This window comes from Rhamphochromis longiceps, linkage group LG12 (assembly GCF_057381845.1).
Source record: "Rhamphochromis longiceps isolate RC_006_pf linkage group LG12, R_longiceps_female_GT1.1, whole genome shotgun sequence".
NCBI classification, from domain to species: domain Eukaryota; kingdom Metazoa; phylum Chordata; class Actinopteri; order Cichliformes; family Cichlidae; genus Rhamphochromis; species Rhamphochromis longiceps.
This window is the reverse complement of record NC_140568.1, coordinates 1,562,496-1,589,796: the sequence shown is the minus strand read 5'-3', so window position 1 is coordinate 1,589,796 and position 27,301 is coordinate 1,562,496. Positions and strand designations below refer to the sequence as shown.

Sequence of the window (27,301 nt, the reverse complement as noted above, 5' to 3'; positions counted from 1 at the left end):
TGAAAAGACTTGATATTTTACCCCAAATATAAAATTTAACATGCATATTATATGGAGATTGAAAATGTGACGTCATTCACGGGTAGAACCGCAAAGGATTCTGGGAACTCGTGGCAAGCGGTACTATCGCACGCAGGCTTTTAATTAAAATCAGTTATACAGCGATAAAAAGAAACACAAAAATGTCAAGAAGCTGTTGTATTATTAACTGCAATAGCCGGTCGCATGACAGCCACGGGAAGCCGACGGGTAAAGAGATCGGTTGTTATCGGATTACGTCGTTGAAGAGAAATTGTTCGAGCCATGTTTCCGAAGTAACAAAGAGGCGACTGGATTGCAGCCATTCAAAGATCAAATATAACGTCCCAGAACACTCCAGCTCACAGGTTAGTCTGCTCCAAGCATTTACACGAAGGTCAGTGTTTTTTAGTAGTTAATGCGTCATTTTTCTTAACATAATTGGTGATATAGGTTACAAGCAAGTCTGGCGCTGAACAGAAATTGTCGCGCTATGCTCCTTTATTTATTGTGCATAAATAGTGAATTGTCCTGACACAATATTGCGTTTCGCTTCTGTTACTATGGTACATTGACAAAAACATATACTTTTATTCACAGGATAAAACAGTTGTTTGTATCACTAATTGCCCAGTACGATTACAGCATACAGTATTATTGTCACTGCTACATTTCTGTGATGCTACCAGAAATTATTTCCACTACTAATTAATTACCGTTGAGCTCAAAGGTCCTATTAATAAACGGTTAAGGAATGTGTATTTATGAAGACGATTTGTGAGACTGGTAAACTTATGATACGTACGATGGTCTTTACTTTCTACACGGTGCATTTCAAGGTCCTGCACCCATCCGTCGGTAAACTGTACCTGGGCTTGTTGCAGTGACCGGAAGTTACTAAACTTCATGAGTGTATGCACTCACTCCAAGAACCGTATGATTATAAATATGCATATAAATATGCTACGATGAGATAGCTGACTTCATCTAACTAGCAAATGTTGTCCAGGCTACGTTGGTGATGCAGTTTTTTTTAATGTGTATGATATTTTTGTCATGCGATTTTAAAGCCGGTCCTACAAGCGCATCCAAGAATAACATGCAGCTTATCTCAGAACTGTCGGTGAAAATTATTCTTGGAGCTAGGTTTAATTGAGCTGCATTTTAAAGAGGTGCAATTTCACAATTTGTGTATATTTTCTAAGTTCACTATTTTGTATGTGTTGAGAAAAACACAGATTTTAAAATTACATGGTCTAATATTTACATTTAGCATAACTGCAACATTATTTTTTCGTTTGTTTTTTTTAAAGACTCGAAAGGACTTGAAATTCAAAGTTTCAGACTTGTGACTTGACTCGGACTTTTACACCAGTGACTTGAGACTCGACTCTGACTTGCCTGACATTACTTGAGACTTGACTTGAGACTTGAGGATAAAGACTTGAGACTTACTTGAGACTTGCAAAACAATGACTTGGTCCCACCTCTGGAACTCACATCTGCTGCTATTCGATGGGGATGAGGGGAGGAAGACAGGATGAAGACATGATATAGAAGCGAGACAGAGATTAATAATAACTAAATGCAGAGAGGAATGAGAAAGGTGACTTAAGAAGAAACACCCAGTGCATCATGGGAATCCCCCAGCAGCCTACGTCTATTGCAGCATAACTAAGGGAGGATTCAGGGTCACCTGGTCCAGCCCTAACTATATGCTTTAGCAAAAAGGAAAGTTTGAAGCCTAATCTTGAAAGTAGAGATAGTGTCTGTCTCCTGAATCCAAACTGGAAGCTGGTTCCACAGAAGAGGGGCCTGAAAACTGAAGGCTCTGCCTCCCATTCTACTTTTAAATACTCTAGGAACAACAAGTAGGCCTGCAGAGCGAGAGCCAAGTGCTCTAATAGGGTGATATGGTACTACAAGGTCATTAAGATAAGATGGGGCCTGATTATTTAAGACCTTGTATGTAGGGTCTACCTTACAAGGCGCCTTGAGGTGACTGTTGTTGTGTTTTGGCACTACATGTAGACTGACTGGGCTCCCAGTTAGATTTTTGCAAAAAGGTGGCGTTCCCACCAGGGAAGAGTTGCTGTCCCAAGTGGAGGAATTGAAGTATCTTGGCGTCTGTGATGGAAAACAAAAGATTGACAGATAGATTGGGGCCATTTTTGCATGTAGTCCTACCTGGAGGAGGCTCAGGGCACGCCGGAGAAATGTCCCTCCAAAGGCCCGATAATCCCCTCAGTGTTTCCTGAGATTCCTGAGGTCTGGGTTTCTCTTGTTAGGCTGCTGTCCTTAAGACATGGTTATTCATGGACGGATGGATGGATACTAAGCTGTCAGTATGTCAGTGTAAGAGGAGTTTGTAGTCAGCCTCCTGTGGTCAGGACTTTTTTGATCAGTGCTGGAGGTTTCTGCCAGACATGGAAAACCTGGTGTCTTGAGTTTTAATGTTAGTGAGCATTGAGTGATGATTATTTTTGTAAAATCGTGAACCTTGTCTTTATATGTAGTGATTTTGCTGCACATCTCATTGTATTTTTAAAAACTTGTGGAATATGTCCTGAAACAAATGAAGCGTAACTTTTTTCCCAGTTTCCTGGTGTCAGTAATCTACTCCAAAGCTAAGCTGGCTTCTGCCTGCGGAGGAATCATCTATTTCCTCAGCTATGTGCCCTATATGTATGTGGCCATTAGGGAGGAGGTGGCTCACGACAAGATCACTGCCTTCGAGAAATGCATTGCTGTAAGGCATTTTACATTTCTTTCCTTTTTCACCAATCAAAACTCTTTGAATTTGTGGTGCGTTGGTAAAATGTTCTTTATCTGTTGTTCTGTGAAATCAGATAATCCACATTGTTTCCTTCTCTTTTAGTCTCTGATGTCTACCACAGCTTTTGGCCTTGGCTCCAAGTATTTTGCTCTATACGAGGTAGCAGGTGTTGGCATTCAGTGGCAGACCATAAGCCAGTCACCTGTAGAAGGCGATGACTTTAACCTCGGTCTCTCCATGATGATGCTCATCATTGATGCTGGCGTGTACGGTGTGCTGACCTGGTACATAGAGGCTGTGCATCCAGGTGTGAAATCCTTGCTCTCTCAGGTTTTCTCCCAACAAACGTTATTTAGGAATCTTCTGCTGATTCAATTTTCCCTAATTTTCCATTAGGAATGTATGGGCTGCCGCGCCCATGGTACTTCCCACTGCAGAGGTCCTACTGGTCTGGCAGTGGCCGTGTGGAGACCTGGGACTGGCCTTGGTGCGGAGGTGGAGCTGCCAGGCTCAGTGTGATGGAGGAGGATCAGGCTTGTGCGATGGACCACCGGAGGAATGGTAAAAACCAACAATATGGTGCTCGAGGACAAGATTCCCATATTCTGTCAATCAGCTTAAAAACACTGTAATACACACCGTCCTAAACTTCAGTAAAAGGATAAATATTATTTTTCCATCCATAATATCATAATAATATTAAATATTATTTTTCCATCCATAATATCATAATAATATTAAATATTATTATTTCCTTACACAGGAACCTTTCCAAGTTTGCATGTTTGAGCAGGATTATGAATTTCCAGATTCCAATGTGACACACGAGACAGTTCAGTTCAAAATGACATGAAGCCACGCCCCTTATATTTCCTTATTTGTCCCGAGTAAATAATAGTGCTGAGTTCAAATCTCCATGCAGAAACCACAGGGCCTCTCCCTGTTTCAGGCATGTGGTTATTTGCCTCTCCTCTTAGTGCTTTTAACAAAAGAAGTGGAATTAACGACGGAGAAAAACACTTTTTAAATCAATATTTTTATAAATGATTCCGATTTTGTTCTCACTGTCATTCCAACTCCAGAGGAGATCCGCGGGATAGAGGAGGAGCCCAACCACCTTCCCCTGGTGGTGTGTATAGACAAACTGACCAAGGTGTACAAGACAGGCAGTAAACTGGCCCTGAACAAACTGAGCCTCAACCTCCATGAAAACCAGGTGGTTTCCTTCTTGGGACACAATGGAGCTGGGAAGACGACTACAATGTGAGAGGCAGTGTGCAGCATGTAGTAATGGTTTTTATTGTGCAGCTCCAGCACTGGAGAGCTCAATGATTTACTCTTGCATGGTTTTGTAGATCACACTGAGACATGCAGGTTTTATAAGACTCATATATAATGAAATATAAACATCCATGATCTGTTGTTAAATGTTCAGCCTGCTGCAGCTACACACAAACAAACAAAAAAAGAAGAAAATAAAAATATGATATTTTTTAAAGATATATTGGACCAAACAACATTTAAGCAACAAATCCTGTTTAATGTATCACTGTGACCTGTAATCTAAACTGTATGTTCATAGGTCCATCCTGACAGGGTTGTTCCCGCCCACGTCTGGCTCTGCCACCATCTATGGCCACGATATCCGCACTGAGATGGAGCGTATTCGACAGAACCTCGGGATGTGTCCGCAGCACAACGTCCTGTTTGACAAGCTGAGTGTGGAGGAGCATCTGTGGTTCTACTCCAGGCTCAAAGGCATGGCTGAAGAAGACATCTGCAAGGAGATGGACAAGTCAGCTGCTTTTATTCAATTCAGTTTTATTTATGTAGCGCCAAATTACAGCAGCAGTTGCCCAGAGGCACCTTGTATTGTAAGATAAAGAGCCTATCCTGAACCTTTATGGAAATTCAAACTGTGCATATGTAAAGGCACTGAGGTCACAGCACAGGCTTAATGCTGTTTAGTTGTTTGGGACTCATTAGGGTTTAACTTGCCTCACAACGTTTCACTCAACCAGTGTCAGTGCTCCCTGACAACCGACCAACAGAACACAACTCTCTGTGTGTGTGTGTGTCCAGGATGATTGTTGACCTGGAGTTGTCCAACAAGCGTCACAGCTTGGTGCAGACATTGTCTGGTGGGATGAAGAGAAAGTTGTCTGTCGCCATTGCCTTTGTTGGTGGTTCCAGGGCCGTCATCCTAGACGAACCAACCGCAGGGGTGGACCCCTACGCCCGCCGAGCCATCTGGGATCTCATTCTCAAGTACAAACAAGGTGAGTGACTCCTAGGCATCGTGCAGAGTGACATGACATCGATCCAGGGATTCAATCCTCACCAAAGATATTTAAGTGTTGTTCAGTCCGTGCATATTTCTTGTATGCACGTGGGAAAAATGTCCTCTGCGTTCAGTTTTCAGAATATTGTTGCAGAGGCACGCTCTATCCTTTTTTTGATGTCCTGCTTGGTAAATGTAACCCAAACCACCTCCTACATATGTGTGTGGCTCCTCTGCCTTAGGCCGCACAATTCTGCTGTCTACCCACCACATGGATGAAGCAGACCTTCTGGGAGATCGCATTGCCATCATCTCACACGGGAAACTCAAATGCTGTGGCTCCCCACTCTTTCTCAAGAGCACTTATGGAGATGGATACAAGCTGACACTGGTCAAAAAGCAGAGCGAAGGCCGAGGTGTGTGTGTGTGTGTGTGTGTGTGTGTGTGTGTGTGTGTGTGTGGTAGTGTTTTTATTTCCTGCACCTGTGATGCTGTCAGCCTACAGAGCATTTGCAGATTTACACTAAGAAGTCTAGCAGAGCCCTTAATGATACATATGGCCATGATTTATGAATGCATGTGTGCATTGGTATACACAGAAGTGCAATCATATACACTGCATACATTGTTTGTCTACTATATGATTTGTACATTTGGGATTTTATTGGTTTTATCTGACATATGTACAACCTTTGTCTATACTTTGGTGAATTACAGTAGAAAATACTTACTGGTGTTCTGGTATCATCACAAACATACATCCAGCATTCACTTCAATAATCTGATTATAATATAATCATTTATGAGGTGAGAGTCCAGTTAAAGGAGCACCTCATAAATGATGTTCATTTTATTCAGTGTGTGCGTGGAGTTGAACTACACACAGCAGAAAGATGTTAGAAGCAGAGCAGTAACACGATTATTAAACCTTCAACCAAAACTGCTTTTAATAGAAAGGCAAAACAAAAGCACACAAGCAGAAGAGCCCTGCACTATGCAAACATGTGCCCACCACCCCCACCTACCCACCACCATGCAGAAAACCAAAAGTCTTCATGCTTTGTGTTTTTTCTTTCAATGCTAAGGCCAGGCCAGCCAGTTCCAGCCTCCGTCTCTGTCTCCGTCCTCCTCTCTGTCGCCTTGCTCAGAAGTTCAGGTCACTCAGTTTATTCGTCAGTTTGTGGCTTCCTGCCTGCTGGTGTCCGACTCCAACACTGAGCTGTCCTACGTGCTGCCTTCTGAGGCTGTCAAGAAGGGCTGTTTTGAGAGGCTGTTTCAGGTACATTTACACAAGCAAAGAAAACTCTTCTGTTACAGAATAAACTCACAGCTATTGATCGCAAGGTTGGTAGTTTGATCCCTGGTTGCTCCCAGTCTGTATGCCAAATATCCTTGGCCAAGATACTAACCTCAAGTTGCTCATCAATGCATCCATCAGAGTGTGAATGTTTGATAAAAAACACGTGTGTAGAAAAAGAGTAGAAAAAAGTGCTGGTGTGAATGATGAGTAGAAAAGCAGGTCATTTACATCTTTTCTGATGCTGCTGCTGATTCTATATATGGTCTGGCTAATTGCATAAAAGACAATGTGTTTTAAATTTAATCTAATTCAATTCAGTTTTATTTATATAGCACCAAATTACAACCACAGTTACTTCAAGGTGCTTTTGTAAACTAACAACTCTACAATAATACAGAAAACAACTGCCTTGGTGGCTGTGGGAAGGAGAACTCCCTTTTAACAGGAAGTAGCTTCCTGCAGAACCAGGTTCAGCAAGGAGCAGTGATACTCTGTGATAGGTCGGCCGTGCAGGGAGGAAGACAGTAGAACTGTGGAAGAGGGCCGTGGATTCATAATCGATGGATGGATGAATGGGTGGATTTGGCCTGCACCAAGCAGACCCCCCACCGGGCACCAAAGAGGCCCAAGCCAGGGGAAGCAACTACAAATGAGTAGCAGTAGGGAGGGGAAACCCCCAACCTCCATGACCATGGCCTGCAGTGGGCAGGGCTCAGAAAGGCCCAGGCTCAGGCCTAGCCAAATATACATGTTCCCAAAAGGAGACGAGCAAAACTGAGAATGAAAAAACTAAATGGGATATAATAAAAACTTAAAATGACATAAATAAAGGACAAAGATGTGGAAACCACACAAGTAGTAGTAAAATGTTGAACTCAAAATGCTAGTACAAAGACCCAGCACTGTAAGTGTGACATAAAAAACAACTTTTTAACAGTGTTGTAGTACCCCTAACCTTGGCAGATCTTAGCATGGTGTGCAGTGTCCTCAAAGAAGTGGACAAAAGAAGACCCATAAAGGCCGACAAACTTCAGTTCAGTTTTATTTATATAGAACCAAACAACAGTCGCCTCAAGGTGCTTTATACTGTAAGGTAAACCCAACAATCATATGACCCCCTATGAGCAGCACTTTGGCGACAGTGGGAAGGAAAAACTCCCTTTTAACAGGAAGAAACTTCCGTCAGAACCAGGCTCAGGGAGGGGCGGGGCCATCTGCTGTGATTGGTTGGGGTGAGAGAAGGAAGACAGGATAAAGACATGCTGTGGAAAAGAGATTAACAACAAGTGTGAAAACCTCCCGGAGCAGATAACCAGTATCTAAAAGCCACGTCCTTTAGAAACGGGGGAAAAATACAGCACCTGACACAGGACCACGTGCACCCGGCCCTTCATTTGACCTACTGTTTGCTGAAGTCTCATCAGAAATGATCTAACTGTAAGAGTGGCTGTCAAGAAGCCATTCTTAAGGAAGTATGCCAAGTTGTGCAAGAACTAGACTGAAACAGGCCTTAAGAATGAAGCCAAGTGTTTCATTTTTGTATCCAATCCTCAGTTTGTAGCAATCAAAAGAAAGCTGAGCATATTTATCGACCTTTAAAACATCTTGACATAAATTAGTTATGATGTTTTACAGGTCGATCTCATAGTTTAATGTGACAATTAAGCCAGCAGTGTTGCTGACAGTACTGACAGGTTGTGATCTATCATGGAGTACCGTCTGGTAAGCATTGGCTTCATTTTTTAGTGATCCCAAACACACTGCAGTGCAGTAAAAGCATATCTGGGTAGACAAATTCCCAGTGAAACACTATCAGCCATTCACTGACCTGCCCAGGACCTCAATGTTATTGTAGCGGTGTGTAATCATCTTGACAGAGAATGAAGCAAAAGGCAGCAAACAGCCACAGATAAGCTTTGGAATATCCTTCAAAAAGCCTGAATAAGTATACATGAAGACTACTTCCAAATAAAGTTCATTCTTCATTCTGTGCTGAAGAATAAAGGCGGTCATACATAAAGACAGACTTTGTACACAACAATCTTCAAACTCTCATTTTGCCTTATTTACTAATTTGCCATTGTGCCTCCAGGCTTTAGAGAAGAGCTTGGACTCCCTGGCACTGACTAGTTTTGGGGTAATGGACACCACCTTAGAGGAGGTCTTTCTCAAAGTGTCTGAAGAGGACCAGTCTCTTGAAAACAGCGATGCTGGTGAGCACATGTTTCTTATATGTTCATATGTGTGTTTTGACTTCATCGGTTGGCACATGGCTGACATGATTACCTTCTTCCCACCCCTGTTATCTCTGAGCAGACGTAAAGGGTTCGCCAGGGGGGAGCTCTGTAGGGAAATCATCAATCGGTTCAGAAGGTTTGGGGGGACCACAGGGTGAGACAGGATCCCAAGTGGAGCCTGAAAAGCCAACGGTGGAACTAAACAATCTGGTGAAGTGCTCCACACTAAGCCAGAGCCAGTCTTCTCTAATGTCCTCCTCATCTGTCGGCTCAGTAAGAGGCGATGAAGGAGGGCTATATACCGACTTCTATGGAGATTACTGTCCGCTCTTTGACAACAGACAGGGGGCTGACTCTGCTAGCCTCCAGGGTAAGACAACAACAACAGCAGATGTACTCTTGTTTGATCGTTCTTTGCCACATCTTTCATGAATTTATACACAAATGAAAAACATTTTTGTTTGTTTGTTTGTTTTTTGCTAGTTTATTAAAAACATCTTTACATTCTCTTACTCTGCTGAGGCAAATGATGGTGTGGTGCACTCTATTGGTTTGAGCATCTTTAAAATGTGTCAAGAAATGATGGTTGGAGACCAGATGATGCAGAGTGACAGTGAATCCAAAATTTGGGAAAAAATGACCTTAATAAAAGAACAAGTCAATCATCCGTCCATCCTTCCCTCCCTTGTTATGGGCAGAGGTGGGACCAAGTCATTGTTTTGCAAGTCTCAAGTCAAGTCTCAAGTAATGTCAGGCAAGTCAGAGTCGAGTCTCAAGTCACTGGTGTAAAAGTCCGAGTCAAGTCACAAGTCTGAAACTTTGAATTTCAAGTCCTTTCGAGTCTTTAAAAAAAAAAACGAAAAAATAATGTTGCAGTTATGCTAAATGTAAATATTAGACCATGTAATTTTAAAATCTGTGTTTTTCTCAACACATGACAAAATAGTGAACTTAGAAAATATACACAAATTGTGAAATTGCACCTCTTTAAAATGCAGCTCAATTAAACCTAGCTCCAAGAATAATTTTCACCGACAGTTCTGAGATAAGCTGCATGTTATTCTTGGATGCGGTTGTAGGACCGGTGTCGTGCCAAAGTAGGTATCCCCGACAGAATTTGTTTCCCCTGTGCTGGGAGCACGCAGGAAGTACTGATGTTTTCATTTTGTGAAAAATTAGTATCGTTACATTACCATTCAGTTTGAGGGTTACAACAGAAAATTATATATTTATTGCTCACGGGGTATCAGATGGGATTATTTTAATAAACCATAAACATTTTGGCTAATAACTATTTTTATTCTCCTGTAACTTTATTATATAAAGAGCTAAATCCTCCAAAGTTTCAGGAGAAATGCGTCATAATAAGAAGTGTTTGTGAACGAAAAATCAGCAATGTGGGATACTGTTTGTCTGTGATTTACACAGGGGGAACAAATTCTGTCGGGGATACCTAGTTTGGCACGATAGTAACTTCAGGTCACTGCAACAAGCCCAGGTACAGTTTACCGACGGATGGGTGCAGGACCTTGAAATGCACCGTGTAGAAAGTAAAGACCATCGTACGTATCATAAGTTTACCAGTCTCACAAATCGTCGTCATAAATACACATTCGTTAACCGTTTATTAATAGGACCTTTGAGCTCAACGGTAATTAATTAGTAGTGGAAATAATTTCTTGTTCATCACAGAAATGTAGCAGTGACAATAATACTGTATGCTGTAATCGTACTGGACAATTAGTGATACAAAACAACTGTTTTATCCTGTGAATAAAAGTATATGTTTTTGTCAATGTACCATAATAACAGAAGCGAAACGCAATATTGTGTCAGGACAATTCACTATTTATGCACAATAAACAAAGGAGCATAGCGCGACCATTTCTGTTCAGCGCCAGACTTGCTTGTAACCTATATCACCAATTATGTTATGAAAATGACGTATTAACTACTAAAAAACACTGACCTTCGTGTAAATGCTTGGAGCAGACTAACCTGTGAGCTGGAGTGTTCTGGGACGTTATATTTGGTCTTTGAATGGCTGCAATCCAGGCCATCCGTCTCATCTTTGTTACTTCGGAAACATGGCTCGAACAATTTCTCTTCAACGAGGTAATCCGATAACAACCGATCTCTTTACTCGTCGGCTTCCCGTGGCTGTCATGCGACCGGCTATTGCAGTTAATAATACAACAGCTTCTTGACATTTTTGTGTTTCTTTTTATCGCTGTGTGACTGATTTCAATTGAAAGCCTGCGTGCGCTAGTACCTCTTGCCACGAGTTCCCAGAATCCTTTGCGGTTCTACCCGTGAATGACGTCACATTTTCAATCTCTATATAATATGCATGTTAAATTTTATATTTGGGGTAAAATATCAAGTCTTTTCAAGTAAACCGGTTCAAGTCCAATTCAAGTCCCAGGTCATTGGTGTAAAAGTCCAAGTCAAGTCACAAGTCTTAGAACATTTTTTCAAGTCAAGTCTAAAGTCATAAAATTAATGACTCGAGTCCAAGTCATGTGACTCGAGTCCACACCTCTGGTTATGGGGGCAACAGCCTAAGCAGAAAAGCCCTGATCTCCCTCTCCCCAGCCACCTCACCCCACCAGTGTGTTATGGACTTGCTCCAAAGCCTCCTGCAGATGGGTCATGCTGCCAATATCTAACCTAGGAGGCAGCCAGGCAGCGTCTTGCTCTTGTTCCATCCTGCATCTGAGGTTTGACTAATGGACGAGCTGTCCCTGAGAAGAGACCTTTCTAGGGAAGCTGAGAAGTGTGACCCCCATGTCTTTATCCACAGCATGTCTTTATCCTGTCTTCCTTCTCTCACCCCACCCAGTCGCAGCAGATGGCCCCGCCCCTCCCTGAGCCTGGTTCTGCTGGACGTTTCTTCCTGTTAAAAGGGAGTTTTTCCTTCCCACTGTCGCCAAAGTGCTGCTCATAGGGGGTCATATGATTGTTGGGTTTTTCTCTGTAGGTATTATTATACCTTACAGTATAAAGTGCCCTGAGGCGACTGTTGTTGTGATTGGGCGCTGTATAAATAAAATTGAATTGAAAGAAACCCTCTGATCCCCCCCTTCTTAAAGATGGGACTCACCACCCCAGATCTCCATGCAGTGCTGCAGAGGAGTATCAATCAAAACAGCCCCACAAGATTTGGAGCCTTTACGAGCTCAGGGCAAACCTCCTCAACCCCAAGGGCATGGCTACGCTCTTGGTCCTCTACAGAAGATGTGTCAGTGGATTAACATGCTTAAAGTATTCCTTGCAATGCCTGACTACATCATGAGTTCAAGTCAGCAGCACCCACACCCACTACACACTGTAAGTAGTGCTCTGCTTTCCCCTCCTGTACCACTCGTTTGCCAGAATTGCTTCAAAACAAACTGAAAGTCTCTTCCCATGAAGTTTTTGCTCCAGTTACTGCACGAGCCGCCTTCTCTTGGTCTGCCGGTAACCGTCCGCTGCCCACAGTGTAGTAAGCCCAATAAAAATTCTTCTTCAGCTTGAGGTTTACCCTTACCTCCTCTGTTCACCATTTGGTTCAGGGATTACCACCACAACAGGCAATAACATCTTTGCCGCAGCCTCAGCAATGGAGATGGAGAATATGGTCGATATAGACTCAATATCAGCCTCCTTCAGACTGCTGTCAACATTCTAGTTGAGGAATTCCCAGAGCGGAGCCTCTGCCAGGCACATTTAGGCGTGCCAGGTTCAATATCCTCCCCCACCACCTGATCCTACTCATTACCAGGCGGTGGTCAGTTGACGGCTCTAGCCCTCTCTTCATGCGAATGTTCTGGATAGATCAGAAATCTGATAATACAATAAGACAACTGACCATCAACCTACGGTGTCCTGGTACCATGTGTATGGGCACCCTTATGTTCAAAAATAGTGTTCGGTATGAACAAACTGTGATTTGCACAGAAGCCAAAAACAGAACCCTGATCTGGTTCGGATCAGGCCATTCCTCCCAGTCACCCCCTTCAGGTGTCACTGTCCACGTGAGTGTCGAAGTCTCCCAGTAAGAAGACAGAGTCACTAGATGGAGCAGTGACTTGAACAGTCCAGGACCTCTCCAGGAGACATGTGTTGAGCCTGCTATAGCCAATAGCTCTCAACCTCACACACTAACTCAGACTCCTTCCCCACCAGAGAGGTGGCATTTCATGTCCCAGCAGCCAGCCTCGATATCTAGGGATCAGACTGCCACAGCCTCCATCCCTGACCACTGCCTGACACATGCGATGTTTGAATGGATAAAATGTCAGCCAAGGCACGGACAGAATATCTGTGGAGGGATATAAAGATGGGATTCACAGGCACTTCCATGCATGTCAAACAGAATTTAATATAACTGAACAAACAGGTGGTAAATATTTATCTAAGATGACTTAAAGTTGAACACGTTTTTAAAGGAAAGAACAGACTTTTTGTTTTATAAAAACACACAGTCTCATCATGAGTTTAGATGCTCGAACCCATGAATCTCATGGCTCGTTTCAGGGTTTAGTGACTTATATTGTCAAAATTTAGATGAATATTTTCATCAGTTTATTAGTTAATAAATGCAAGTGACAATGCTACAACATTAAATGTTTTTTTCTTAGTTTTTGTTTTTCTTTAGATCTTTTTTCTTTTCATGCTTCTGGAATAAAAATGCTCATATAGTGTGAGCACTAAAGAATCATACAGACCGGTTGTGATTACTGTTCTCATCCATAATTTGTCAGTTTGTCTATTTCATGTTAACTTTTTCACTTTAGGAGATGCAGAGAACCCCTCGTCACCAGAGCCGGAGGTGCTGGAAGGGCAGGGCACCTTCAAGCTGGAGGGTTGGTGGTTGAAACTGAGCCAGTTTCACGGACTTATTATCAAGAGGTTTCACTGTGCCAAGAGGAACACCAAGGGTCTCTTCTCTCAGATCCTCCTGCCTGCCTTCTTTGTCTGTGTGGCCATGACCGTGGCCTTATCTGTGCCCGAGATCGGTGAGATTTTACTCGTCCTTTGCTGGTTTTAATATTGCTGCTGTCCCGCCTTAATAAGAAGATAAACAGGATTGCAGAAGTTGTCTGTATACTGTTAAACAGTTCAGTATTTAGATTATGGTGAATACAGTTTTGTACAGAGCTCCTAATACTTTAACAGTCTATTACAAATAAACTGCTGAGCGGGCTCTCAGCAGTTTAGACGATATAAGTTGTTGTGATTTGGCCACATGTAAATAAAACTGTATTGAATTTCACATTCATCGAACAGTCTTTGCTCATAAACATCTTCCTAAAATAGAAAAACTTAAAATACGTGGATCAAACTTTACAAGATAAATGTTTGAACCAAAGTATTAAAATGAATCATGAAGGTGGTACACTAAGATTAGCAGCAAAGAAACCGAGTAATAGAATAGGATAGAATAGGATAGAATAGAATAGAATAGAATAGAATAGCCCTTTACTCCTGCACGATTGACAATGACAATAAAGTATCGATGGTAAGACAGCAGGAACAAATCTATACAAACAAGAGAAAGGCACATATTGGAGAACAGGTTGCAAAGCGCTTAGAAGTAGTGATAAGGACCCTGAGTCCACGAGTGATGACTGATGAGGGTTACTCAGACCAGATTGTTGAGCTGGGTTGGCAGGGTGGGGTGGAACCCGACTGACCTGAGACGTGAACCAGAACCAGCGGTGGGTCAAACGGGTAATGCTGCACATTTAGTCAGCAGGCGTGACTGTGATCGCTGCCGCCATGATCGTTGATTTTTTGGAAAGCGTAAATGGCGAGGAGGAGTTTTACACACAGTGCCAGAGATTCATGTCCGTGTCCTGCAGCAATCACCTGAAATATTCAGAAAAAAGCCCCCATATTTGTAGCAGAAACACGCACATATGTGAGTGTGTTTCATGTTTAGATTTCACATTTTATATAAGAACAGAGCAGCGTAGTTAAATAATCATTTTATGCTTTCATGCTTAGAAACGGAGAGCATCAATAATCATGGACTGAAAGCGTCACTTTGTTGTCTTGTTGTTAAGTTTGGCTCATTGTGACTCGTGTTGCTATGAAGAATGTGTGATATACCAGGGTGGAGGGTAGCAGTAGCTGGTGAGCACGCTCACTTCAGTCGATATTTAAATTATTTGTTTATTTTATTCACTCAACAGTTAAAACAGTGGAGCTACTAAACTAATGAAATACATGGGTTTCTAGGGCTCAGTGCACTTTATTTTTACAATTAGCTGTAAAATCTACGTAAAAAGATCCCTGATTAATGGATGGATGTTGTGTGTGAATTATTTTACAGGAGATTTGCCACCCTTGATCTTGTCCCCATCTCAGTATCATAACTACACCCAACCAAGAGGCAACTTCATCCCTTATGCCAATGAAGACAGACCCCAGTACAGGTAGGATGATGTTTAATTTACTGATATAACTCATGCAGATTTTTATCATTAAAACTAAATATTGCAGATGTTTCTTTGACAGTGAAGTCACATTTCTCAGCTGAACATTTACCAAACAAACTGTTTGTGTTTGACTTCTTTTATATTACTCGATATTAGAAAAGTAACTGCTCGTGCTCACTCTAGTGCACGCTAGCCTGAAGTAAAGCCAGTACAGCAACTTGACTGACAAATAACAATGTCTGATATCTCTGTGAATTAAACTGGAACATCGCGTCATGTTTTCAGCAAATAAAAATTCAGCATGCTTGATATTATTTATACTAAACTGTCTGTCAGGTTTAATTAGCGTAGACGCCCTGATTGTAACTGTCCTACGTAAGTCCCCACACTGCTGTAGCAACTTGTCTTTTGCTTAGTAAACAGCTGCATATAAGAAAGCTCTACCAAGACATGGAAAGGGTTTCTGGTGGTGAATCATCTCCACATCAGTAATGAAAGGATTAGTTTCAGTATATGTGGCTAAATTGTCAAGTTGTGTGATGATGTGTGCTGATTGTTTATGCCTGCTACTGTCACCCTTACACACAACAGCCAAAGTGACCTGTGTTAAAAACGATATAGCCTTGTGTTAGCAGGACTGTCAGTGATGAGCATGCCAAGCATAACTGTGGTTCAGGGTCATGGACTAACTCGATCACCTCATATATTATTCCATGGAGTCCTGTCACCTCGACCTGTAGCAGAGCTTAGCAAGGTTGACCAAAAGAGATCTTATGAGTCCAAATACTGGAGCCTTTAGACGCTGAAATAAGCTGTTACTTTAAACAGAATCCTGGTGCACAGCAGCATTTTGCTCAAGTCAACACTGACACAGTGGAATAGAAAGAAATGTGACTGACACATCTTTGGTCCACTCTCAGGAACAAGCTGTCACCAGACGCCAGCCCACAGAAGATCATCAACACCTTCCGCCTGCCCTCGGGTATCGGTGCTACTTGTATCCTCAAAACCCCCTTCAACAGCACCCTGGACCAGCTGGCACAAACCCTCAACCCCAATGCCAATAACTCCAAAACCCTAGCTGCCAAATACTTTGATTCTATGTGTCTGGACTCCTTCACTCAGGGCGTCCCCCTCTCCAACTTTGTGCCCCCACCACCTTCGCCAGCACCTTCAGATGACCCAGACTCTAATTTTGAGGACGGTCTGTGGAACCTAACAGTCACTCCTCCAATTACAGTTCATAGTAAGTGCTTCCATAATATGCGTGCGACCCATTTAACGTATGTAGCTCTAGATCTGAAAATCAAGACTTGACTTAAACAAAAAATAATTAAAGGAACTGTCACGGCGGGGCGCGCCGGCGTGAGGAATGAGGTAGACCCAAGAGCAGACACGGTGGAGACAGAACTAGGTTTCCAAAATAAGGCAAGCCTTTATTGTGGCTGCAGGCATAACAAAAACACTAGGGGACACTGAAACTGGGAAAACTAAGAAGACAGAGAACACTGTGTAAACTAAGAAGGCTAAGGCACTCTGTGAAGGAACTATGGAAAAAACTATAAACACAGAGTAACTAAGCAGGCTATGAACACAGTGTCACAATAAGGGAAAATACGAGGTGAGGATAACAGATGATCTGACACTGACACAAAGACACACTGGGCTTAAATACACTGAGGCAGTCATCAAGAAATTAGAGACAGAAGGGGAACACAGCTGGGAGGAATAAGACCTGAACATGAGCCTTCAGAGTAAAACAGGAAACAAGACACCACTAAACAAACACGCAGACACGACACAGAGAGATAGACTAGACACTGAACTAAACCTGCAATAAACATGAGAACACAAAAACCTACGAACTAATCCCTAAACAAGAATAACTGAAACATAGAGTCATAATCATCATTATCATCATAATAAGAAAAGAATCCAAAATGCAAAACACACCAAAAGCATAACTCAAAATACTGGGTCAAACTGACCCAGAACCGTGACAGGAACACTTTGGAAACACATCATCATGCTGCATGTCTGAGGTGATGTGGTCCAGGTAATATATTAGGAGTGAAGGATGACACATCATTTGATGAAAATGATCAATCTACAGAGGGCTGAAGTCAGAGTGAAAAAATGATGCAGCATGCGAGTCTGTTTGGTGGAAAATTAATTGCAGCAAATGCATGCATGTACTTTCTCTATGGCTTCTCCGGACCCGTTCACGTCTGTCTCACAGTAACACTAACAGGGCACCACTGCTGGACCTGCCAGTTCTGGTATGGTTAAAGGCCAGTCAGGCTCCACAGTGCTGGGCAGTGACCACAGGGCCCCACTAAAGGACCTCGGGCTCTCAGGCCCTGCTTATGATTGTTGGGTTAGAGACATTGACAGCAGTGGGCTGCTGGCTGTCACTTGTAGGTCTCTGGCAGCACTCGTCCTGTTCCACCTGCAGAAAGGAGCAGATACTGGTACAGCTGATGGGTTAAGGACTTTGTGCGGTCCTGTCCAGCTATCCTAGCCTGTGTCTCACGGCATGCTGAGACACAGATAACCTCTGATAATGAAATGTATTGATGTGCCTCGCTGTAGGCCTGCCTGTGCAGCCTCTGTAGGGTGCAGGGAGTACTTCATGCCACCAGTAATGACGCTGCAGTCAGAAAAGATAAGGAGACGAACACTGTCGGTGGTCTTAATCTGAAAACCATTTCTGTTTGGGGGTTGTCTCATTGTTGCCCATCTAGTCCACCTGGTGTTAATATTATTAACACCAGAGCAGCTGAAACTGATCAATAACCCCTCTGCTCCTTACCTGACCAGATCACCAAGTTTAATTTATGTGATGCCATACTGTGATTGCAAAGTGTTCCTTTCATGTTTTTAAGCAGAATATTGTTATTGTCTTATTATATTTTGCTAATGTGGACCAATAGACACGTACAGTGATGCCTACTTGTGTCTTGGCTCGTTGGGAGAGCTAATAAATCATTTCTAACGCAGTTTATTCCCCCTGTGTTTTTTCGGTTTTGAGAAGTCCACGTGGACTAAGGAAAAGATCCGCTGAATGAATGATGACTCTTTCACTTTTGCTTAGAGCCTGTTACATCTCCACCTACCTTTCCCTTGTCCATCCATGAGCCGGTGCGCTGCGTCTGCTCTATGCAGGGGACAGGCTTCTCCTGTCCCAGTGGGGTAGGAGGACAACCCCCTCTCATGAAGGTGGTGACCGGTGACATTATGGTGGACATCACAGGCCGGAACGTCTCTGAATATCTGCTTTTCACATCAGACAGAGTGCGGCTGCACAGGTAGGACAGCTGCTGGAGCAACTCTAAGGAAACAGCCACACAACAGAAATACTGACAACATACTGCAAACTGATGCTTTGACTTTTCAGTGTAGAATCTAATTGCACAAAATACTAGTTGGATCACCTTAGTTTAAACAGAATTATAACTTATATGTTATATGTCATGGGCTGCTACTGGGACCTCCTGAGCCTGAGTAGCTGCGAGCTCCCCTCAGAGTACACAGCAGGCATCATTGTTGAAACATGTGAACACAGAGACACAGCATATAAGGCAAAAACAGAGTTTGTACAGTTCTTTATTCTTCCACACAGCCTAAGCTCTCTTAGGTAATCTTCAGGAACAGTTCTCCAGGCTTCTTGAAGGATATACCAAAGCTCTTCTTTAGGTTTGCTTAGTGCTCTGGCAGTGTTTGGGATCATTGTGATGTCTGTGAAGGTTCTCAGTTCAGGCCATTATAGTCTAAGGAGGTCAGAAAGAAAAACATCTGGACTTTTTTAACTTGCTTGAAGACGTTTTATCTCCCATCCGAGAAGCTTCTTTAGTTCTAAGAGCAACTGGTGGAGAGTCCCAGATTTTTAAGCCCTATGGGAGTGTCTCTGAGGGAGTCATGGACCCGGTATTGATCCTCTGCCTAATCACACGAGCCAAGGCGTGAAAACGGATGTGGATGAACCAGTTTGTGTCTGAGTGTGTGGCTGGGTCTGAAGTACACTGGGATGTCGTGCTTGGAGAAGACTCCTGAATTTCTCTAATAAACGCGCTACATGAGGGCTGACAGTGCTGCTCTGTTTGTCCTTCTGATTTTCTCTAGCTGGTGTCTGATCTTCTTTTCTGTGCATCTTTGCTGACTTGATGAGCTTCCTTTACATGTGTGTGCTCCTTCTTTTTCCCTTCAGGCTTAGGCTTAGGGCTGTGGTGGCTGTGGCTCAGGTGGTAGAGCAGATCAGCTACTGGTTGGAAGGTTGGTGCCTTCCCCAGTCTGCATGTCAAATATCCTTGGGCAAGATACTAACCGCAAATTGCCCTCTGATGTGTTCATCAGAGTGTGAATGTGTGTGAATGTAGATTAGTTTGCACTTGTGTTTAGTGCTTGTGTGAATGGGTGAATGAGGCATGTTGTATACAGGGCTTTGAGTACTCTGGGAGAGTAGAAAAGCACTCTGTAAGAATCAGTCCATTTACCATCAGGCTTAGAGGGAACATGTTCTGCCCGGTGGTGTAGGGTCCTGATTACTCCAAGTTTGTGCTCCAGAGGGTGATGGGAGTCAAAGAGGAGGTACTGGTCCGTGTGTGTGGGCTTCCGGTAAACTTCGATGTTGAGGTTGCCGTTCTCTTCAATGTGCACGGCGCAGTCCAGGAAAGGCAAACAGTTGTCCTTTGTGTCTTCCCTGGTGAACTTGATGTTTTTATCCACAGCGTTAATGTGCGCAGTGAAGGAATCCACTTCTTGTGTCTTGATGTTGACCCAGGTGTCGTCCACATATCTGTACCAGTGGCTGGGTACTCTTCCTTTGAAAGAGCCAAGAGCCTTCCTTTCCACTTCCTCCATGTAAAGGTTGGCTACAATAGGTGACACGGGGGAGCCCATGGCACAGCCATGTTTTTGTCTGTAGAAGCCTTCATTGTATTTGAAGTATGTGGTGGTGAGGCAGAGGTCTAACAGTGTGCAGATCTGATCGGGTGTGAAGTTGGGCCTGTCCTCCAAGGAGCTGTCTTCTTGTAGTCGTTTTCTGACAGTCTCCACGGCCTCCGTGGTGGGTATGCAAGTGAAGAGAGAGACTACATCAAAGGACACCATGGTTTCATCTGGATCCAGGGGAAGTTTCTGGACCTTGTCGGTGAAGTCGTGGAGTTCTTGATGTGATGGTCCCTACAAGGGGCGCTAGGATGGTGGTGAGGTGTTTGCAGTGTTGTATGTGGCTGAGGTAATGCTGCTATCAATGGGTCTGAGTGGGACTCCTTTGTGGATCTTTGGAAGTCTACAGGGTATTACATCCCCTTCGTCATGTATGATGAAGAAGCTTCTCGGATGAAACGTCTTCAAGAAGCTTAAAGATGTCCAGATGCTTTTCTGTCCGAGCTCCTGAGATCATTGTCATGCTGAAAAGTAAATCATCAATCAGACACTTTCCAGATGTTATTAATGGTGGATCAGTATTTGCTGGTACTTTTCTGAATTCCTAAGTCCATTAATTTTGCCAAGTCATACTTATTGTAATTGTGCATTGCTCTTTGGCTACACTTCGTCTTAATTTCACATGGATACAGTAACATGCACATACTGGTTTTCTGTCAAATTAATTTTGTTACAGATATGGTGGTTTAACAGTGGGCAACATTCAGAAATCAATCCCAACATCTTTTGGGAGAAATCTTCCACCTATGGTTCGTAAAATAGCGGTGCGCAGATCAGCTCAGGTAAAGACAAAGACGCAATGACTCTAAACTGGACAGGTACAGTATACAATACTGCTAACAGTGCAACTTACTGTGTCCAGGTTCTCTACAACAATAAAGGCTACCACAGCATGCCAACGTATCTGAATGTCCTCAACAATGCCATCCTGCGTGCCAACATGCCTCCCTCCAAGGGCAATCCTGCTGCCTATGGTAGACACGCCAGATATAGCTGCTGAATAAAGTTGTGCCAGTTTGGTTGGTTATTTTTAACTACACAACAGATTGTTTGTTCTGTTTGTTTGCAGGAATCACAGTAACAAACCACCCGATGAATCGCACCAGTGCCAGCCTTTCTTTAGACTATTTGTAAGTGTCTGTGGCTTTACCTCATATATTTATGTGATAGAGTCACATTCTGTTCACGTAAACGATGAGTCTTCATTGTTGCTAGCTCTGGAAGAAAGCAGACCATCTACTAATCAGAAAGTTGGTGGTTCGATTCCTGGCTCCTCTAGTCTGCATGCCAAGAATCCTTGGGCAAGATACTAAGTTGTTCACCCATGCATCCAACAGAGTATGACTGTGTCAGTGGTATATAGAAAGCACTTCAATAGATGAAGCACAGAAAAAGTGTTTGTGTGAATGCGGCAGGTTGTATAAAGTGCTTTGAGTGTTCAGATCGAATAGAAAACCCCGATGTCAGAACCCGTCCATTCAGCATTCATCAAACAGAAAAGTTAGTCATAGACTTCCTTAACCCTCAGCTGTAAAACACTGGGGGTCGTCACCCTTCATGGACACGCTACTTTGTGAACACGATAACTCAAGAACAAGGCGACATATGATTTTCAAATTGATACCATCGGTGCATCTCCTAAAAGTCTCAGATGAGTTTGGATCCTGTTGACCTTGACCTCAAGTTCTGCTAGGAGGCGTAGGAGTAGCGCTGGCAGCTGCTGGTATTTTGTCTCTTCTCTTCATTGGAGTTAAAGTATCTGAATTTTAGGAGCAGGACCGGCCTCCAAACAAGCTCCTTTAGCTTCTTATCTATACATGCTCCCCCAGCTCTACAAGCTGTTCATTCTTGTTTTCGTGCCCCACCCTCCCTCCCCTTTTTCAATTCTTTCACTTCTCATTGGTTCATGGGGGATCTGCCAGGCCCGGGAGCCGCCACCTGTCCCCTCTGAAGCCTTCCCCAAACTGCAGCTCAGTTCATGTTTAAGTCATTCACCTTTATCTACTACAAACACTGTCAAACCTAAAATGAGGACGTGGGTCCAGCGAGTGAATCCAGCCATATGGCTGATGGCTGCTACGCCCTGAGCCTGGTTCTGCCAGGCCTCTCTTCCTGTTGAAAGGAAGTTCTCCTAAAAGGGAATGCTTCTCCTGGGCTAGTGTCTATTAAACCCCTTTTCCATTCGTATCTACTCAGATCGACTCGGTGCGGTTTTCAGGGTTTTCGGTTAGGTTGTAGTACCTGGTACCAGGTACGTTTTTAGTATCAGCTCGCCCGGGGTTCCAAGCAATCCGAGCAGGTACTAAAATGTGACATCATCAGACTGAATGCCACCGATTGGCTGGTCAGTAGCATCACTTGATGAGTCATGAGAGCTTCGGTTTCTATCACATTTAACTGAGCCTACTCACAGACGAAATGCTGGTTTGGCAGCACGTAGTGAGGCTCCAGATGCTTTGAGTGTGAAGTAACTCCAGACGTCTCACACACCACAGCTGCTCTGTCACGTGACGCATACTGCTCCGACGTGCTGAGGTCACTACCTGGTTACGCCATGTGGCGAGTTATGTGAGGTACTGATATCAGATCATCCATCGCAGTTATAACTAGAGATGGACCGATCCGATATTACGTATCGGTATCGGTCTGATACTGACCTAAATTACTGGATCGGATATCGGAGAAAAATAAAAAATGTAATCCGATCCATTAAATATCACGAAAGCACCTCACAAAACTTGCAACACGCCGTAACTCACCTCAGAACGTTAGCACGTCGGAGCAGTATGCATCACGTGATAGAGCGGCTGTGGCATGCGGGACCTGTCGGTGGTCTGGATAGCATGTGGAGCTTCGCTAGCAACCCGGCATTTCATCTCCGACAAAGTTATCCCCGAGAGAAGTAAAGCAAGTGTGTAAGTCCATCTCTGAATGTTTGTAAAGCATTCCTGCGTTAAGCTTAACGAGCGACTGCCTCTTCTTGCTGCTACTTCAATCATGAAACTGCTTAATGATCAGCTGATCGGCTTTTCTCTCTTGTTTGCTTTTGGCCCACTTTGCACCAGAAAGAGGAAACCAGCGGCTGAACAACAGCAGCACGTTTAAGCTTGATCAGCTGTTGTTAGAATTTATTTAATATTACTTTCTACTCCAGGATCTTTTTCTACAGCTGACGGCTGGTAACTGTGCAGGGGCGGAACTAGCAAAGTTTAGCCAGGGGGGCCGATAGGGCATTAACAGGGAAAAGGGGGCACAAAGACATACTTTTCTTTCTTATTCTCATTTAAAATGTCGAGCTTTTAATAAATAATTATCTGACACCCAAAGTTTTAATTTGATGTAAAATGAATAGAAGTCAATTACTGTATATAGTAACTATTAAGTCTAATATATATACCCTAGTAAGCTATAGTACTTTTTCCTTTGGGAAGGTACCATCTGTGCAGTCTGCAATTTTGTTGAAGAAAGATGTTGAATCTATTTAATATTTCTTGAAAAATAATTGATTTCTGTGCATTTTTTTTTCACACTGCATCAAATTAAGGTTGATTACGTCGATTAAGCATCATGAGGTGGAGGGTGGTTCCCTATTTTTTATTTATTTATTTTTGTTGTTGCTGGGAGTTGGAACCCTATTAGTTAGGTTGCTTAATATTTACGCTAAGTACTCTTTAAAATACCAGAATAGTGAGGATGGTGTAGGTTTAAGTTTATTAGATTGATCAGTATTGCTGAACTATGAAATATTTTTTTTGCATACAGGTATAACAGAATAGCTTTAGTGTAGTTGTTGTTTTAAACTTTAGTATGAACTTATACAAAATGCAGCAAGATATTTAAAAAACAGTTTTGTTGATTAAAAAACACTATATCGGATTCATATCGGTATCGGCAGATATCCAAATTTATGATATCGGTATCGGACATAAAAAAGTGGTATCGTGCCATCTCTAGGTATAACTGTGCTTCGGAAAAACAAATAGCAGAGGAGCCACAAAGAGGCCTGAGAAGAGGACAGAGACAGAGAGAGCGATTCCTCCTTTACTGTAAAGATTGATGTATAGCTTTAACTTCAGAGAGTTTTGCATAACTTTATGAATGTTTCTATCAAAAGTGCTTTGAAATGACTGTTGAGGACCAAATACTGTAAACTGAAACTGAACTAGCTCTTCTCCTTGTTTTTGTACCTGCAGGCTCCAGGGCACAGATGTAGTGATTGCCATCTTCATTATTGTCGCCATGTCCTTTGTCCCAGCCAGCTTTGTGGTTTTCCTAGTAGCAGAAAAATCCACAAAGGCCAAACACCTGCAGTTTGTCAGTGGCTGTGACCCAGTCATCTACTGGCTAGCCAACTATATTTGGGATATGGTGAGGATGTGATGTTGCAGATGTGAATGTCTTACTAAATGCTTTAACGTGTGTGCAGCTCCTGAACATGGTTTCTCCTTTTATCTGTCCTCAGCTGAACTACCTGGTACCTGCTACATGCTGCGTTATTATTCTGTTTGTGTTTGACCTGCCAGCCTACACCTCTCCAACAAACTTCCCTGCTGTCCTCTCCCTCTTTCTTCTCTACGGGTGAGACATCTGTCTGCACACACGATTTTTCACCTTGGTTCTGAGTCTCTGCTCACATTGTTATGTAGTTTAGTTGTATACTGACTTCCATTAAATAGACATAATATACAGAAGTCAGTCCACTTCCACCACCTGCACTTTTCCTTGTAATTGTTTTAGCGCACAGTTCAGACGATTGGTGCTAATGCATTATATAAAGTATCATAGGGATGCTTTAAATTATTGCTAACATATTATCATCACTTTGCCTTTCTCTGATATCAGCTGCACACTTGTATTTTTAACAGCTGTAATTTTATAGTATTAGCAAACTATTTTCACAAACAGGGAAAAATATTAAAAACCACATGTCGTGGTGGTTCCGGTACAGTGGATGTCTCCAGGAGCACATTTTGTCATATTGACATGCAAACTCAACTCTAGTATCATGCTAGGTCCTGTTTAGGTGCAGTTTTCACAAAACTCTACTACTTGTCTAAATGTAAATGAAATACTAAGATCTTTTTATAAACATGGAAACATATAGCAAGTTTCTTTCTTCCCCTTTCCAGTTGGTCGATCACTCCCATAATGTATCCTGCATCCTTCTGGTTTAAGGTTCCCAGTACAGCCTATGTCTTTCTCATAGTCATCAACCTCTTCATAGGCATCACTGCAACTGTTGCAACCTTCCTTCTACAGCTCTTTGAACACGACAAGGTCTGTTGGATTCTTTTATCTTACCTCAGACACACAGCCAAACGCATCACTCGTTTCCCCTTCAACAGCAAAAGTACAGATTTGGAAGAGATGGTGATCTTTGAGTTAGATCACCTGCTCTTCCACATACTGGAATGAATACTACAAAATGGAAAAGTATCTGACATGACCTTTGCTTTTTACTGTATTTCTTTCTTTTACTTCTTTTTTTTTCTTTTTGCAGGATTTGAAAAAAGTGAACAGTTACCTAAAGTCCTGTTTCCTCATCTTCCCCAACTACAACCTGGGTCATGGCCTGATGCAGATGGCCTACAACGAGTACATCAATGAATACTACGCTAAAATAGGTACACTAAGCACCGAGCTGGCTAATTACAATAAAGTTAAATCTTAAACTACTATGATTTATTTAACAGAGATGAACCAACACTTCTTGCAAGAACCTAAAAGTTGTGCTATACATACTTAAAGATTTATAAGGGTATTCAGAGCACATTCTTAGTTTGGTGCTACAGAAGATTTGTTGAGAACAAAGATTTACAGTCTTGCAGGCTTTTTTGTTTTATTCATAATGATTTTAGGAGATTGAAGAGCAAAGCTGCACATTAAGTTGTTGTAATTATGTGTTTTAGGGCAGTTTGACAAGATGAAATCACCATTTGAGTGGGATATTGTGACTCGAGGACTTGTTGCAATGACAGTCGAAGGCTTTGTTGGCTTCCTCATCACCATCCTCTGTCAGTACAACTTTCTGAGGAACCCGCCGTGAGTTTTCTATATATAGTTTTGAACTGGATGCCTACCACTTAGTTACACAGAGGGTCGTATGCTGAGAGATCTACAGTTAGAGTTGGCTGAGGACTGTACTAAAAATGTACTTACAATATAAACAAAGGGTACGTTAAAAACACAACTACCGGTAAGCATGAATGACTTAACAACAGGAAAAAGGGGAAAAACCCCAGAACTTATGTACTGTACCAAGCCGGCACCAAAGCAGCTTTCAGATTGATGCTTCGTATATAAGACAAATAATGTAGTAGGGTTTCCTGCTGTTACACAGCTTTCAAATATCAGTGTGGCAGGGCGTGGTCTGAGGCGCAGCTACAAAATAAAACAAAATAATTCCCCACTCGCCCCAGCCTTCATGCTCGGGTCGTCTACCAGAGGCCTGGGAGCTTGAGGGTCCAATCCAATTTTATTTATAAAGCAATTTAAAATACCCAGCACAGGACCAAAGTGCTGTGCAGAAAACAAGTTAAAAACAGTAGAATAACAGAAAACAGCAAAAATACGTAAATAAAACACAGGGTCCTGCGCAGTATTTTAGCTGTTCCCAGGATTGACTCTGGACAGACAGGATCTTAGCTCGCACCCTAGGGGGCGTCTCCCATTTACACCCAAGTCCATCACCCGCCGGAAACAAGTAAAACCTATTGCCAGCAATGCAGAACAAGCTCTCGCAACAGTTGTATAATGATCGAATGGCCCATAGCAATGGGCCAGACACCCCATATTCTCAGAGCACCTCCAACAGGACAGTCCGAGGGACACGGTCGAATGCCTTCTCCAAGTCCATGAAACACACATAGACTGGTTGGGCAAACTGCCATGCACCCTCAAGTATCCTTGAGAGGATAAAGAGCTGGTCCAGTGTTCCACGACCAGGACAAAAACTGCATTGTCCTCCTGTATCCGAGGTTGGATTAACGGACAGACTCTCCTTTCCAGCACCCTGGCATAGACTTTCCCAGGGAGGCTGAGGAGTGTGATCCCCCTATAATTGAAGCAAACCCTCCAGTCCCCTTTCTTGAAGATGGGAACCACCATCCCAGTTTGCCAGTCTAGAGCTACCGCCCCTGATCTCCACACAACATTGTATAGACGTGTCGACAAAGACAGCCCTACAACAACATCCAGAGTCTTCAGGAACTCAGGCCGAAGCTCATTTACCCCAGGGGCCACCAAGGAATTGTTTAACTGCCTCAGTGACCTCGCCCACGGTGATAGACGACTCATCCCCCTGGTCCCCAGACTCTG

At 42.9% G+C, this 27,301-nt stretch overlaps 1 protein-coding gene across 1 annotated transcript in view; it reads left to right on the top strand.

Annotated features, from left to right (window-relative positions):
* The window catches only part of abca2 (ATP-binding cassette, sub-family A (ABC1), member 2), a 106,721-nt gene that overhangs the window by 59,485 nt on the left and 19,935 nt on the right, over positions 1-27,301 (top strand). The window contains exons 17-38 of the mRNA XM_085424301.1: positions 2,617-2,767; positions 2,897-3,101; positions 3,191-3,355; positions 3,877-4,057; positions 4,377-4,589; positions 4,877-5,073; positions 5,318-5,491; positions 6,161-6,354; positions 8,468-8,588; positions 8,692-8,982; positions 13,391-13,612; positions 14,932-15,034; positions 15,958-16,283; positions 18,132-18,345; positions 20,661-20,766; positions 20,847-20,958; positions 21,054-21,114; positions 24,178-24,352; positions 24,447-24,562; positions 25,114-25,261; positions 25,485-25,608; positions 25,894-26,026. Of these exons, the coding sequence (XP_085280427.1) occupies positions 2,617-2,767; positions 2,897-3,101; positions 3,191-3,355; positions 3,877-4,057; positions 4,377-4,589; positions 4,877-5,073; positions 5,318-5,491; positions 6,161-6,354; positions 8,468-8,588; positions 8,692-8,982; positions 13,391-13,612; positions 14,932-15,034; positions 15,958-16,283; positions 18,132-18,345; positions 20,661-20,766; positions 20,847-20,958; positions 21,054-21,114; positions 24,178-24,352; positions 24,447-24,562; positions 25,114-25,261; positions 25,485-25,608; positions 25,894-26,026 (3,732 nt within the window). The remainder of the gene's footprint in view (positions 1-2,616; positions 2,768-2,896; positions 3,102-3,190; positions 3,356-3,876; positions 4,058-4,376; positions 4,590-4,876; positions 5,074-5,317; positions 5,492-6,160; positions 6,355-8,467; positions 8,589-8,691; positions 8,983-13,390; positions 13,613-14,931; positions 15,035-15,957; positions 16,284-18,131; positions 18,346-20,660; positions 20,767-20,846; positions 20,959-21,053; positions 21,115-24,177; positions 24,353-24,446; positions 24,563-25,113; positions 25,262-25,484; positions 25,609-25,893; positions 26,027-27,301) is intronic.